Raw genomic sequence first — 15,244 nt, 5'->3', positions numbered from 1 at the left:
GTTCGGAAAACATTCCATTATAACATTCTGAAGACGTTTCAGTGGCCATATCGCTAGAACATTACACCCTAACATTCCCAGAAGGTTTTTTGCGGGTAGTTTTATTTCAGTTCCCCGAATGTTCTCTACTAGGTTCGGAAAACATTCCATTATAACATTCTGAAGACGTTTCAGTGGTCATATCGCTAGAACATTACACCCTAACATTCCCAGAAGGTTTTTTGCGGGTAGTTTTATTTCAGTTCCCCGAATGTTCTCTACTAGGTTCGGAAAACATTCCATTATAACATTCTGAAGACGTTTCAGTGGTCATATCGCTAGAACATTACACCCTAACATTCCCAGAAGGTTTTTTGCGGGTAGTTTTATTTCAGTTCCCCGAATGTTCTCTACTAGGTTCGGAAAACATTCCATTATAACATTCTGAAGACGTTTCAGTAGCCATATCGCTAGAACATTACACCCTAACATTCCCAGAAGGTTTTTTGCGGGTAGTTTTATTTCAGTTCCCCGAATGTTCTCTACTAGGTTCGGAAAACATTCCATTATAACATTCTGAAGACGTTTCAGTGGCCATATCGCTAGAACATTACACCCTAACATTCCCAGAAGGTTTTTTGCGGGTAGTTTTATTTCAGTTCCCCGAATGTTCTCTACTAGGTTCGGAAAACATTCCATTATAACATTCTGAAGACGTTTCAGTGGCCATATCGCTAGAACATTACACCCTAACATTCCCAGAAGGTTTGTTGCGGGTAGTTTTATTTCAGTTCCCCGAATGTTCTCTACTAGGTTCGGAAAACATTCCATTATAACATTCTGAAGACGTTTCAGTGGCCATATCGCTAGAACATTACACCCTAACATTCCCAGAAGGTTTTTTGCGGGTAGTTTTATTTCAGTTCCCCGAATGTTCTCTACTAGGTTCGGAAAACATTCCATTATAACATTCTGAAGACGTTTCAGTGGCCATATCGCTAGAACATTACACCCTAACATTCCAAGAAGGTTTTTTGCGGGTAGTTTTATTTCAGTTCCCCGAATGTTCTCTACTAGGTTCGGAAAACATTCCATTATAACATTCTGAAGACGTTTCAGTGGCCATATCGCTAGAACATTACACCCTAACATTCCCAGAAGGTTTTTTGCGGGTAGTTTTATTTCAGTTCCCCGAATGTTCTCTACAAGGTTCGGAAAACATTCCATTATAACATTCTGAAGACGTTTCAGTGGCCATATCGCTAGAACATTACACCCTAACATTCCCAGAAGGTTTTTTGCGGGTAGTTTTATTTCAGTTCCCCGAATGTTCTCTACTAGGTTCGGAAAACATTCCATTATAACATTCTGAAGACGTTTCAGTGGCCATATCGCTAGAACATTACACCCTAACATTCCCAGAAGGTTTGTTGCGGGTAGTTTTATTTCAGTTCCCCGAATGTTCTCTACTAGGTTCGGAAAACATTCCATTATAACATTCTGAAGACGTTTCAGTGGCCATATCGCTAGAACATTACACCCTAACATTCCCAGAAGGTTTTTTGCGGGTAGTTTTATTTCAGTTCCCCGAATGTTCTCTACTAGGTTCGGAAAACATTCCATTATAACATTCTGAAGACGTTTCAGTGGCCATATCGCTAGAACATTACACCCTAACATTCCAAGAAGGTTTTTTGCGGGTAGTTTTATTTCAGTTCCCCGAATGTTCTCTACTAGGTTCGGAAAACATTCCATTATAACATTCTGAAGACGTTTCAGTGGCCATATCGCTAGAACATTACACCCTAACATTCCCAGAAGGTTTTTTGCGGGTAGTTTTATTTCAGTTCCCCGAATGTTCTCTACAAGGTTCGGAAAACATTCCATTATAACATTCTGAAGACGTTTCAGTGGCCATATCGCTAGAACATTACACCCTAACATTCCCAGAAGGTTTTTTGCGGGTAGTTTTATTTCAGTTCCCCGAATGTTCTCTACTAGGTTCGGAAAACATTCCATTATAACATTCTGAAGACGTTTCAGTGGCCATATCGCTAGAACATTACACCCTAACATTCCCAGAAGTTTTTTTGCGGGTAGTTTTATTTCAGTTCCCCGAATGTTCTCTACTAGGTTCGGAAAACATTCCATTATAACATTCTGAAGACGTTTCAGTGGCCATATCGCTAGAACATTACACCCTAACATTCCCAGAAGGTTTTTTGCGGGTAGTTTTATTTCAGTTCCCCGAATGTTTTCTACAAGGTTCGGAAAACATTCCATTACAAAATTCTGAAGACATTTAACTGGTAATATTGCTACAACATTACACCCTGACATTCCCATAACATTTTTGCGGGTAGTTTTATTTAAGTTCCCCGAATGTTTTCTGCTTGGTTCGAAAAACATCTCAAAACATTCTGAACACGTTTAAGTGGTAATATTGCTAGAACATTCTTTTAAAAGGTAGGAAAACATTCCATTTAAACATTCAGAATCTGAACATGTTTGGTAATAGGCCTATTGATGTAACATTCATAAAACATTTTTCAGTGGATAGTTTGTTCCCCAGAATGCCCCTCTTAAAGTCAATATCTAAAGAGATCTTAACTAAAAATATTTGTTAAAAAATATTTTGTTTCCAGAATGTAATAACATGACACACTAAAATTTGTTAGAATCAAAAATGACTTTAATAGTAACATTTTTGTCCTTTAAAATAAAATAGGCAATACAACAGAATAAAAAAACTACTACGAACTAAAACATAATTTTACCATAAAGAAACAATCATTAACATCTTTTTTATATTACAAAATCGACATGTCAACAATAAAACTTGAGTAAATGAAAGAACTAAAACAATTTAACCTTTAAAAAAAACAACCAACATTGAAAAGGTCTAATTAAACTTAAATAAACTGATAAATTAAGAGCCAGCAGAACTGGCCTCTGGCCCACTCCCCTCTTGTGGTTCTCCATCATCCACCTGCATAGAAAATGAAAGACTTGAGAATCTTTTATAAGTTTTTTAACTTATACGTTGTGTCAACTTTTCACAACTTTTAACAATTTCTCAAAATTAACTACAGAGTTTGTTTTTGATATCCATACTTTAGTGTATAAACAAGTTTCAAACAAACCATGATGTGATTCAACTGAAAAATTATCATGAACCCAAAAAAAAAGTGTGCGACTGTTTAGATAGAGTATGCGCATGCCTGCGAGAGATAAAGAAAGAGAGAGATTATGTGACATTTGAACAAGTGAGAGAATGTGTGTATAATAAAAGGCTTTCACCATCATACATTATTATTTTATCACCCAACTCATTGTATGAACTCATTATTAAATACTTTAAAGAGTCCCCTACTTTAAATATTTTTCTACACTTTCTGTGTAATGTTATCAGTAAGATGTGTATTTCTAGTAAAATTCACCAGGCTTTTAAAAAGTGCAGTCCACATATTTCATAGCATGTGTCTATTCTGTAAAGCTGAGCGTACACGGTGTGAATTCTGACGGTCGGAACGTCGTGAGCTCTCGCACACGACACGAGTGAGTTTATGGGAAAATAATTCGTACGCAGCAACACGAGACAAGATTTTACTGTAGGATTTGACAAATTCTGTCGTAAGCATTTTCGCACCTGTGAGTGGCAGAATGTACAAAAAAAAACCCCAAGAAGAGTACGGCAAAGATATTGGCTTAAGTGCAGAAAACAGCCTGGAATTTCTGTTCTTTTGTATTTCTGTTAATGCATTCCGAAATTGCAATATAAGTCTAGTGCTGTGGCGGTGAAGGAATTTCTCTGGCAGTGGTTTTTCGTGCTAGCGCATATGCCGTTTTACCGTCCTAATATATCATGATTGTAGTGCCAAGTAAATATCTATATTGCTAGTATTAATGTTACATATATTGTTGCTTTTTTTATAAATATGACTGTTTAAAAACAAATTCAGTGGGCCTAATTATTTATTTGTAAATGCAGAATGAGGAGCAATGAGGTAAACGCAACGTAACACGTCTTTCCCTTTATGATTAAATTATTAAGACAATACATCTACAGCCAAATATTAATGCGGTGTCTTCAAGTAAAAGTGAGTCCGCAGCATTTGTGCTCCTCTAACTGCACAAAATAAATGCCATACAGAAGGCATGGCATATTAATATATGGCATTTTCTCAGTAGGTCTATGTAAATTAATACATAGCAATATAGTATGAAAACAAATGAAACATTATTTAAATAAAGTTTCAGAGATAGCCTACATTTTTAGTAATTTAAATATTCTCATCATTTCAGAACAAGCTAAGGCATAACAACTTACATTGGGCTATATCATGCGTTTCTTTGTATATATATATATATATGTGTGGGTAAAAAGTAGTACCTAACAAAATCGTTTAAGCTCACTTGTTAAAGCAGAAGCTCCATAATAATGTGGAAAACGTCGTCTCCGCGTATGATCATCATGTTTAATGTAGTCTCTTGTTCGTTGACAATTTATTTTGCATTTATTATACGTGTATAAAGTGTAAAACAATAAATGCATATCTTATAGCCTATTAAACATGGACATTCCGTTGCTTTTTCTCTGTCGCGACAGCCCTTTCAATATCCATTCATTTATAAACTGTACTACAGCGACTTTGGCACAGCTTGGATTACAGAAAAATTGCGACATTCTTTGTACATCTTGTACTGCTTAAACCAGTGGTCTCTGCACGGAGTCAGCTTTTTATATTTATTTATTACATATTTTAGTTGGCTTATTTTATGTTTAGATTGTAATTAATGATAAAACATTAACAAGTAAAGAAAAATCAACAGTATTACAAAGTAAAACAAAAAAGTTTTTATATCAAAAGTAGCCCTCGTTTTATGCATTGTGGTAGCCCTTATAGCCTAATCTACACTCTCTCCTGTTTCCGCACACATCCAAAGCTGTGACCGGACATAACAAAAGCGTGTATGACAGGTTTTTCAGGCAAAGAAGCTGATCAAGCGGTCGTCACTGAAAGGACCTGTCATATTTGTCATGATGTCCGGTCACCGTGTGTGTGTGTGTGCGCGAAACATAGCCAGCTATAGAGTTGTCGTCCAGATTTGAGGTAGCAGTGCCACATTTGGCTTTCTTCTTCTGTGTTTTGTACATTCTGATTGGTCAATTTCAAGTGCTTTGCCTGGTCGTCTCGTTCACCCGCACCAACACTATTTATACCGACAGCTCCCGAACTTTTTTGACATGTTTAAAAATTATCGGGAGGTAAGGTGCTCGTTATCTGCTCGGCTCGTAATTGCTCTCACACGGTGCGAGCCGCGACCATACGAGCATGAACGATTTGCTCCTGAGGAAAAAAAAGGCATGCGAGCTCCTACGACAGCAAAAATCGCACCGTGTACGCCCGCCTTAAATCAAAAGATGTTTTCATATTTCTGCACTTTAGTATGTGTGATATACTAACCTTTATTTAGTAAATCATTTCAAATTTTAAATCACCTTTTTTTATTTTGCTATAATAACACTAATCAATTTACTTTGTTTATTTACACCGCATTAGAAAACTTGTAAAAAGTCAGAGCATTCCTCTTGTAAACGCATGTGAATTGATCGTTAACTTTTGCGCCACATAGTCAAGTGAGATCTCCTTAAAGGGATAGGTCACTATAAAATGAAAAATCTGTCATCATTTACTCATTTTCATGTTGTTCTAAACTTGTATGAATTTATTTATGATGAACAAAAAAGAAGATATTTTGAGAAATGATGATAAACTCACAGCATATAGTGTCCATTGACTTCCATAGAAGAAAACATATTATGGAAGTATTGTGATAAATGATGAAGAAGATAGTTTGATAAATGATGGTAAGCACACATTGACGGTACCCATTACATTCCATTTAGGCTGTAATACACGGTGCTTCAGCCTCTCACCGGTTAGATCACTTGCCCACCGCGGTACCGTCTTTCATCGTTGTTTTGATATTTTCTTGTAATTTAATCATTTAGTTTCGTTACAGAGCGCAAACATTAACATTTGCTGAGCAGAGCGCGCGTCACTTTATAGAGCAGCCAGTGTCTGATTTCATTTACTGTCACTGTACATTCACACGGGGTGCAAGCGTTAAACGGAAGGCTTGTCTGAAGCGTGGCCAACAGCCAATCACAGTGGCCGCTACACATGCTCTCTTCTTACATAAACGTCATTGGCTGGCTCTGTCTAGGTAATTTGCATAAGGCAATCTGATTGGCTGACGCACGCGTTGCCGCTTGAAAAGTTGAACTTCTGCCGCGAGCAACGGCACTGACGCGGCGTCGACGGATCCACAATTCAGTTCTGCAACGCATGACGTCATCCATTAAAGTGAATGGGAAGCGTTAATGCTGACCCCCGTGTGAATGCGCCGTCAGAGTGTGCAAGGCGAGCTGACTGACCAGACAATGGCAGAAGACATGTTCTTACTCGTATTTGTTATAATATACATATATAATGTTTAATATAAGCGAGAGTTTTGTTTTGTTTTTCTTTAAGAATAATAATAAACCCATCATTCAAGCAGCGCTTTACGGAGTAGCCGCCGGTTGCTCTGCTTGGGACTGGCGGATTTAGGTCAGAAGCATCTGCACACATTGACTCAAGTACTTAATTAAACCAGCTGTTGCACTCACATTGCACGCGGATTCATAAGAAATTTAAAGCAGCGTACGCAAGCACTGCATTTAAACAGTTGCGTCTAATTCAAAAGTGAACGTAAAATGTGCACGTCTGCATACAAATGTATAAGCCCCGCCCACCCGGTGATATCAGTATCACTGGGTTTGTCACGTAGCCTGGTTAGCCAGACCTACATCAAGATGTAAGGTCTGGCAACTCTTCACACAAACGTCTCAATGCAAGGGGCGGGATATAAGGTTGTCCCTCAAAATGCCTCTGTACGCAATAGGATAGCGCTATGACCAATCAGAGCAACGAAGAAGGTGACGTATGAGTCCCCTGCGTTTCCCCATATCAAACTTTTACCGTAACCAGTCGGCAAAACTCCAAACACATCTTTCTTGCTTAAAAAGGACTTCAGTAGGGTTATTTGCTCTTCTCTCAAAGAAAAACATAAGTCTAAGTCCTCCAGAGTCGCGGCCAAAGCCGCTTCAAAAGAAAGCTGTTCGCCAGCAGCCGCAGCCATTCTTTGTTTTCAAGTAGGAACCGTCGCAGGCAGCTCTGTCGTCATCATGTTAAGCCCGCCCCACAGACGCTACACACGATGTGATTGGCCTGACCAAATTTTGGTTTTTGGAGCTGTTAAGTGAATTGTGAGAGCCTAGACTAAACCCTGGCAGCAAATATATTTTGCGGCCGCTAGGGTGCGTCTAGATTTCTAGGCTATTTGTCACGTGCTGATTAACTGGTTGGAAAATTCTTGCCGTTTCTCAATGGCAAGGATACTTCCTTGGCAGGACTGGTCTTTCCAAGTCACTTCCTTCAGAGGCTAGGTGAGGCTCCTCTTTACAATTTGGAGAACACATAAATGGTACATTCCTCAAAATATCTTCTATTCTGTTCATCAAGAAATTCATACAGGTTTAGAACAACATGACAGTGAGTAAATAAAGAACAAAAATTTCATTTTTGGGTAAACTATCCCTTTAACTCTGCAGTAAGTTTTATTGAATATCAAATGGTTTGTGCTTTCTATCACTAAAACCCTCACAGCAAACAGCACGCATAGGGTTGGTGTACTACTTATGAATTACGGCTCACAAATATCATGGTTTTCAAATATCATTGGGCCTGAAAATGGCCAAGTACATAGTTGCATGTAAAGTGTAACCCACTTTGACAGACAATGCTTTAGTCTCTAAAATGGTAGTACTTTACATCCTTTCACTCACCTGAGTGCTTCTGTGAGGGGCATATCTTAAAGTATCAGCAATGCAGCCTTCTACCGTAGTCTGCAAAGTTGTGGGGTGTATCTTGTGGCAGGCTTCTAAATATAAACAAAGAGGGAAATAACAAGAATTGAGTATTTCAGTACTTATTTTAGCTAAAGCAGTTGACTAATTATAGCCTTAGCTTTATTTTATGAATGTTATTTTTATGATAATCTTTAAAGTAAAACAAAAGACTAACAGCCTTTCTGATCAGTGAACTGCTTCGTATAACGGGTTTTAACTTCGAGAAATAAGGTTATATATAAATCTATATTTTGAGTTTTTTTATTTTGTATGCATCGATTAATCTAATGATTCATTTTAGCAGTCCGATTCGACTTCAATTCGATTCTCTATTATCTCCCCATTAATTTAACTAATAGCAATTTATCCATGTTGATTTACATATCTGAATGGAAAAATTTCAGTATGTGTTTATTGCTCTTAAAATTTCAAAATAAAAAGACTATACAATTGCAAAGTAATGCATTCTTAGCCAGAGGTAGCATTCAATAAAGCATTTGCAGTGCATACTGTGCAGTTTAGTAACAGTATAAAAATCTGAAGTTTACATTACTTTAATTTACATGCATTTATGAGCAAAACCTGTTCAATGTGCTTTTGATGGTCAGTGTAATTATTGTAACTTGATTTGTTCAATCCACATTGCTTTCGTGCTGTTCTAGTCCATTTAACGACATATATAAACACAATGTATGTGCTTCATAAGTCTATAATTATTACATCTTTTTCGCTTAAGTTTGTTAAGATAGATGAGGACTAATTTAATGCTGGGCAGAGAGTGAATGAAAGCGCAGTCTACTGGTAACAGTGTGTTTTTACATATTTCATTGCTTTCTGTTAAATTGCTCAAAGTCATGACTGTTTAAAACACACTTGGCATCACATTCATTATTTTATAGTAAAATTACACTTTTCCACGTCAATCCACAAGCATTTAAACCATAAACAAACACTGTTACGTTTTATTCAATTTTATTTATATAGCGCTTTTCACAATTATTAATTGTTTCAAATCAGCTTTATATAGATAATATAAGAAGCAGAATACAGCGGCTAAGAATAAACCATATAAGAGAGAGTAGTAATAATGTAACGTATACAGGAAAGTTAAGGCAATGTTGGCTGACTCTCCATGGGATGAAAAATCCCCCTAGGATAAAAACCCTGTGGGAAACCTTATAGAAGGAGAAAAACCCTTCAGAGACACACACACACACACACACGGCGAAGGATAGCTTTAATTAAGCGTGAGCAGCGCAGCAAAAATAGAAATGACGCAGAAACAATCGAAGCACTGCTGCTACAGCGCCGGGAGCTCACGCTGTGGGGTGCATGCTTGTTAACATTGGCGCTGAAAAAAAAAACGTGACGCTTACGCACTGCTCACACTTGCTGTGTGAAACCGGCGTGGATTGGAGCCACTTGCGTTGCTGCTATTCTACAGGCCGCCATTTTGGGTCTGAGGAATCGTCGCGCATATTTTGCATCAACGCGTTGTTCCAGCCCTAATTAAAACTTGTTGTATGGTACTCAAAAGGTACTCAAATGTTGTCTTTTTTAAAATCCTATCTGAGATGGGCTTTAAAGGGACATTCCACGTTTTATTTAGTTTTCCGACGGTCTTAGTACTAGAGGTGTGAATCTTCACTAGTTCCTAAATTCGATTCGATTCCGATTATTAAGTTAACGATTCGATTCAATTCGATGTTACGATGCATCATGATGCATCACGATGCATTGCATCCTTTTTTTATTACTGCACATTGCTACATTTATATTGATGAATGTAAGAAGGCAGATACAGTATGTAAACTCCTTTTTATTTTGTTTTCTTCAAGAAGTATACAAAAGTATACTACTTAATAGGAAACAAGACAAACTTGTTCTGTAAACATCAGACAACAGCAGCATTTAAAACTAAAACATTAGGAAAAACTAAAAGTGCATAAAACTGTCAATTAGTGTTTTTAAGTACTTAAAGCTGCAGTCCGGCACTTATTTGGGTTCAAAAATATCCAAAAAAACATTTTTGAGAAAATACATAACCAGCCAGTGTTCAAAACTATCTGCTTACCTTAGCTCGATTCCAAACGGCAAGCTTGTATTAATGATTCTCATTTTAGTGGTACTGGTGGATTTCCGCGGGAAATTCGAGCACGTGTTTGCGTCATTACGTCACGTCACGTCACTTTTGTACACATAAAGAAGGAGTCCCGGCTAGTAGGTTATATTGCGTGTGAGGATAACGGAGAGGAGATTTATAGCCTTTTCTCACATCACTTGGCATGATTAAAGTTATGGCGGATCCAGAAAGATTTAAACGACAATCACCAGTGACAACTAATTCACCAGTTGTAAAACCCAAAAGACCTCGGACTTCGGAGTGGCTACAGAAAAAAAGAGAATGCAACCGAGCCCATGCTAAAACAAGGATAAACATTGGCAGGGCTTTTGAAAGGTGGCGTGAACTTCGTGTTTTGAAGGGGTTCAAAACAGACGCAGAGACGGCTTTTTTTCTGATGGACAGGTAAGACAGTTTAATAATTCATTTACGTAACAGTAGCACACTTGTTCGCTTAATTCACGAAGTTACGGAATTTCCTTGGTTGTCTTTCTCGTTTTGCTATTATGGTAAATATGAATTATTTTGTGCTAGCTATGAGAGGGAGCAGTTCACCTCTACGCCAAGAAAACCAAACCCGCCTCCTCCGTTGTCAAGTATTGGAGCTGAATCAGATCGGTAACGTGACATTTTTCTTGTCATAAGATGTTCGCGTAAGAGTTATGTAAAACACGTTAAAAATGCATAACAGGGATTCAGTTCATACACCGTTTATTTCATAGCACTATAATTGATCTAACACGTATTGCTGTTTCCATTACATGAAAATTGATGACTAATGATGACTAATTGACAGTCTTTGTTACTCGTACAGAGAAACTGATTTTTCTGTCCCCGGAGTTGGTTTTTTGGAAAAAGAACATGATGAAGAAGAGGCATTGCAAGCAAGGTTTGTACATTATCACTAGCAGTTCCATAGTTTCTTTCCTTTTGCAAGTTTTTTCAGTTTGAACAGCTCTTACATTTATTTTAGTCTAGGACTAGTCTAATCCGTGTCCGGGAAACTGCCCCTTTATGATCCACTTCATGAGTGTTCAGCTAAATTCAAGAAATCTAATGTTATTGTTATCTTATTGTTTCATTACAGCTTTACATCTATGACAGTTAGCGAGAAGTCATTGCAAATTGATGATGATCAAGCTAATGACCTGATGAACACTATGTAAGTAAAAAAAAATGTATGGTACTATATATTTAGCAGTTACTAATTTAGGTTTACCCATACTCACAGTCAATCTTGTCTATTCATCTTTTACAAAGTATAGATTGGGATAATGAAATTGTTACGCCGTCAAAATATGGGGATGAGTATGATGTCGATGACAGTTCAGATGAGGAATATGTGCCACCTTTATGTTTGCGGTATGTTCTTTTTATCGTTTATGATTTTAAAACAAAAAAGTGTCACATTTATTTCAGTTCTGAAACAGGAAATTTTAAAAAGTGTGCTTTTTCTTTTCAGAATGAGTGGTTCACAAAGTATTCCTTTCAACATTGATGAGTTCCCTGTGATTGGGCTTGATGAAACCGTGCATGACGAAGTGGATTGTACTGAGTCTATTGATGAGCCCCTCACTGAGCAGGAACAAATTCTTAGTGAAGATGACCTTGTGGGAAAGCATGCTTCTATTGTCTACGATGACAATTTGAAACTGCTTGTAAATGTTCTTCAGTTTCCATTGAACGCGTGTACTTTCAAAGATCACACCCTAAATATAAAATGTGATGCTTCTCCACCCTTCACAATGAAACTAACATCAAGAGGAACTGCTACAGTCTTGCAATGGGTAATACTGCTGGTTGTTTTCTTGTAACTATTAATCCACAGAGTATATTTAAAGAATTTATGATAGATGTTTGAAAGTTTTAAGTTAAAACACAGTTCTCATTTCCTTTTTTTTAGTTCTGTTCCAGAGGTCACAATGTTTGGACATGGAATTCGCAACCAAAATTCAAGTATGGTATGCAAGGAGGGGATTTCATGCTGGCAAGCAACATCTTGCTCTCTGGCAACAACTATGCAAAGATAAAACTTCTTTTCCAGTTCATGAACATTGGCATTGTTGCCAAAAACACATTTTACAGTATTCAAGATGCATACTGCACAAATGCTGTAAAGGAATTCTGGACAATTAGGAGAGCTGAGGTGATTCAGCGCCATCAGTCCAAAGATGAGGTTGTGGTTCTAGGTAAGTTTTAACCTGGGCTGACATTTTTGCCATTGTTGATACCTTTCAATCAGAATTTACCTGTTTATTCACTTAATCGTGTGTTTGTACAAATGACAGCTGATGGAAGAATGGACCCTCCAGGTAATAATTGTTTTTTTCAACATACTGCTTACAGAAAAAGTGTGTGGATGTTGCATGTCTATATTTTTGCTTCCAGGACACTGTGCACAGTACTGCACTTATACAACTATGGAAAATGATTCAAAGGACATAGTTCATGTGATAACAATAGATAAAAGAGAGACCCAGAGAAACTCTGTTATCATGGAAAAAGAGGCTTTTATTCAGACTGTCGACCAGCTTTCTAAAGAACTGAAGCTGAAGGAGGTCGTTACAGATGCACACAGGCAGATATCTGCTTTGATGGGTAAGCAATGTCTACCATTTGTGATGCATTACGCAATTAAATTGTTTAAATTTGGGGTGTCCAAACTCAGTCCTTAAGGGCCACTCCACTGTCCTGCAGAGTTTATCTGCAACCACAATTAACCACACTACTGAACCAGCTTAACTAGACACATTAGAAACTTCCTGGCAGGTGTTTTGGAGCTAGTTGGAGTTAAACGCTGCAAGACAGTGGCCCTCCAGGACCGAGTCTGGACACCTCTTTTGAAGGCAAATAATAATATTATTACATATTGTTATTATGTGATGTACAGATCCAGTGAAAGGCAGGTACAAGGATAATGGGATTGTACATTCTCTGGACATGTGGCATGGAGCAAAGAACCTTGCAAAAAGACTGCATGCTGTTAGTGTTGGAGTACCAACGTTTGCCACCCCTGTTCTTTGGTCACATTGATGTTTACAAAACCGGTTACTAAAGATTTTTTTTTTTTTAGGCTGGGATGATAGCTGGCCAGCACATCATTTTGATCTGGATAAAAGACATCGTTAACCATTTCTGGTTTTGTTGTAAAGCAGCAGATCACAGAGAACAGTTCATGGTAGGACTTATGTGATTTATTTTTCTTTCTTCATAATAATTTCGTATTACTGACAGTATTTGTGTTTTTTAGGATCTTTGGACTGGTGTGCTTCATCATGTGATTAACAAACATACATGGGCCTTTGGACAATGTCAACATGGCAGTGTTGAGGCTGACCACAATAAGGAATGGATGAAACCTGGGTCCGTTGCACATGAGGCCTTGTCCAAGATTGTTCTTGATGCAAGATGGCTCAAAGCAATTGACAAGTATCTTCGATTCAGGTTATTACCCATGTACTAATGTCTCATTTTGAAATAAGTTTGTGTACTATGAACTCAATCTTGTGTTCACATGTGTTTTATTTACACTTATTGTTAAAGTTCAATAGATATTGTATGTTTGTGTTATATGTACTGCAGGACAACTGCTGACCTAGAGTCATTTCAAAATCACATTTTGATGTACGCCAGCAAGAGATTTGCATTTTCGCCACCTGTTTATGAGGCACGAACCTTACTTGCTGCGCTGGACTACAATCATCACAATCATCGTCCAATACTGGTGAATGCAGAGGGGAACAAAATGTGAGTAAACTTCAATGGTAAATTGTCTATAACAAATGTATTGTGGTCTGTAGCATGCCAATATGAACTTTTGATTTAACTCTACCTTCATGTCTTAGGTACAGGAGGCTGTACAACAAAAAATCAAAAAGGTGGTGTGTTTATGCATTAAAAACAACCAAAGACTACATGTACATCCCAGAACTGCAGAGGTCTATTGTTAGGAAAAGACTAGATTCTGCTTCAGGTTTGTCAAGAAGGAGGCCATTGAAGGCTGATGACCCCAGAGCCCTGGGCAACTTACCAGACGTTCCTCCTCCACCTACTGCAGAGTTAGTTCAAGCTCAACTTCACAGAGGAGATGTAAGTATGACATACTTACATAAATTGCTTGAAATTTGTTTGCTGCATAGGACCAATATTCACTTTGTTAAAGGGATACTTCACCAAAAAATGAAAATTCTGTCATTTACTCTCTCTCATGTTGTTAAAAACATGAATTTCTTTGTTCTGATGAACACAAAGGAAGACATTTTGATAAATGTTCTATTGACTTCCATAGTAGGAATAAAGAATACTATGGAAGTAAATGGGGTCAACTAACAGTTTCGTTACAAACATTTCTCAAAATATCTTCTTTTGTGTTCATCAGAACAAAGAAATTTATACAGGTTTGTAATCACATGAGAGTAAATGATGACAGAATTTTCATTTTTTGGTGAACTATCCCTTTCATGTTGTCTTTCTTTCAGGATCTTGCATGATCTACTCACAGCTGTAATCATCTATTAAAAAAGTTTTCAAGGTAAACAGGACTGATGACGTTAATTTATATTGTTATAATATATGTAATATCATTGTGTTTTTGGTTATACAAATATACTTTTTCCTTACTTTGTCCCCCCCTTCTATCATATCTCATAGGTGGTGTGCTGTTATACTCCACTACTGGATAAACATATCTTTGTAAAGTTTGTTATTAATTTATTTACACACTGAAGGACATGTGCATCGCACCATTAGTGTAAAATATCTATGTAGTTTGAACAGTGCTTAGTAAAGATGTTAGCATTACAAATAGTACAAAAAATCCTAATGCCTATTTTTAAGTACAGTTTGTATCTGTCTGATTTGGTCAGTGTAATAAAAAGATTCGATAGGAACTCAAGATTTCTTTAATTCTTTATTGTAGCCTCCTGAAATATGTAAACTAGTACACATTGGCAACTATAGTTGCAATCCTGTAACAAAAAAAGAGAATACTAAATACAAAAAAAGAACAATTTTAGTATTCTAATAACTTGTAACAGACAATGAATTGAATGATATTTAAAGAATAAACTGCACGAAATTATGCTTATAACAAATGATATTGCACCAAAACAATATACACTAATACAGTAGCACAAAATGTATATCTTGCATTATTATTATTATTTTAAATGAGGTAGGGCATTGAA

At 37.1% G+C, this 15,244-nt stretch overlaps 1 protein-coding gene and 2 long non-coding RNA genes across 3 annotated transcripts; all 3 read left to right on the top strand.

The window, feature by feature from the left end:
- Positions 1-9,906: 9,906 nt before the first annotated feature.
- On the top strand, positions 9,907-11,220 carry LOC141369173 (uncharacterized). Its single transcript, XR_012372737.1, has 3 exons — positions 9,907-10,676; positions 10,873-10,947; positions 11,146-11,220. It is a non-coding gene; the product is annotated as an uncharacterized lncRNA (long non-coding RNA).
- A 120-nt stretch (positions 11,221-11,340) lies between these two features.
- Positions 11,341-12,228, top strand: LOC141369172 (uncharacterized). Its single transcript, XR_012372736.1, has 3 exons — positions 11,341-11,420; positions 11,521-11,845; positions 11,962-12,228. It is a non-coding gene; the product is annotated as an uncharacterized lncRNA (long non-coding RNA).
- Positions 12,229-12,447: 219 nt separating this feature from the next.
- Positions 12,448-15,196, top strand: LOC141369171 (uncharacterized). The gene is made up of 8 exons (XM_073874727.1): positions 12,448-12,656; positions 12,949-13,040; positions 13,132-13,236; positions 13,309-13,502; positions 13,641-13,805; positions 13,904-14,147; positions 14,537-14,589; positions 14,709-15,196. The coding sequence occupies exons 1-7, from the start codon at positions 12,479-12,481 to the stop codon at positions 14,546-14,548; spliced, it is 990 nt and encodes a 329-aa protein (XP_073730828.1). The 5' UTR covers positions 12,448-12,478; the 3' UTR covers positions 14,549-14,589; positions 14,709-15,196.
- Positions 15,197-15,244: the final 48 nt, after the last annotated feature.

This window comes from Misgurnus anguillicaudatus, chromosome 12 (genome assembly GCF_027580225.2).
Source record: "Misgurnus anguillicaudatus chromosome 12, ASM2758022v2, whole genome shotgun sequence".
Classification (NCBI taxonomy): Eukaryota; Metazoa; Chordata; class Actinopteri; order Cypriniformes; family Cobitidae; genus Misgurnus; species Misgurnus anguillicaudatus.
The sequence above is the reverse complement of the archived record's forward strand: the minus strand, read 5'-3'. Positions and strand labels throughout refer to the sequence as shown.

Bases quoted from the DNA above. Each gene is read 5' to 3' on its own strand.
- LOC141369171 (XM_073874727.1), top strand. From the start codon at position 12,479: ATGGAAAATGATTCAAAGGACATAGTTCATGTGATAACAATAGATAAA. The intron at 13,041-13,131 runs GTTAGTGTTGGA...TTTTTTTTTTAG, and splicing joins TTGCAAAAAGACTGCATGCT to GCTGGGATGATAGCTGGCCA. The intron at 13,806-13,903 runs GTGAGTAAACTT...TTCATGTCTTAG, and splicing joins AATGCAGAGGGGAACAAAAT to GTACAGGAGGCTGTACAACA.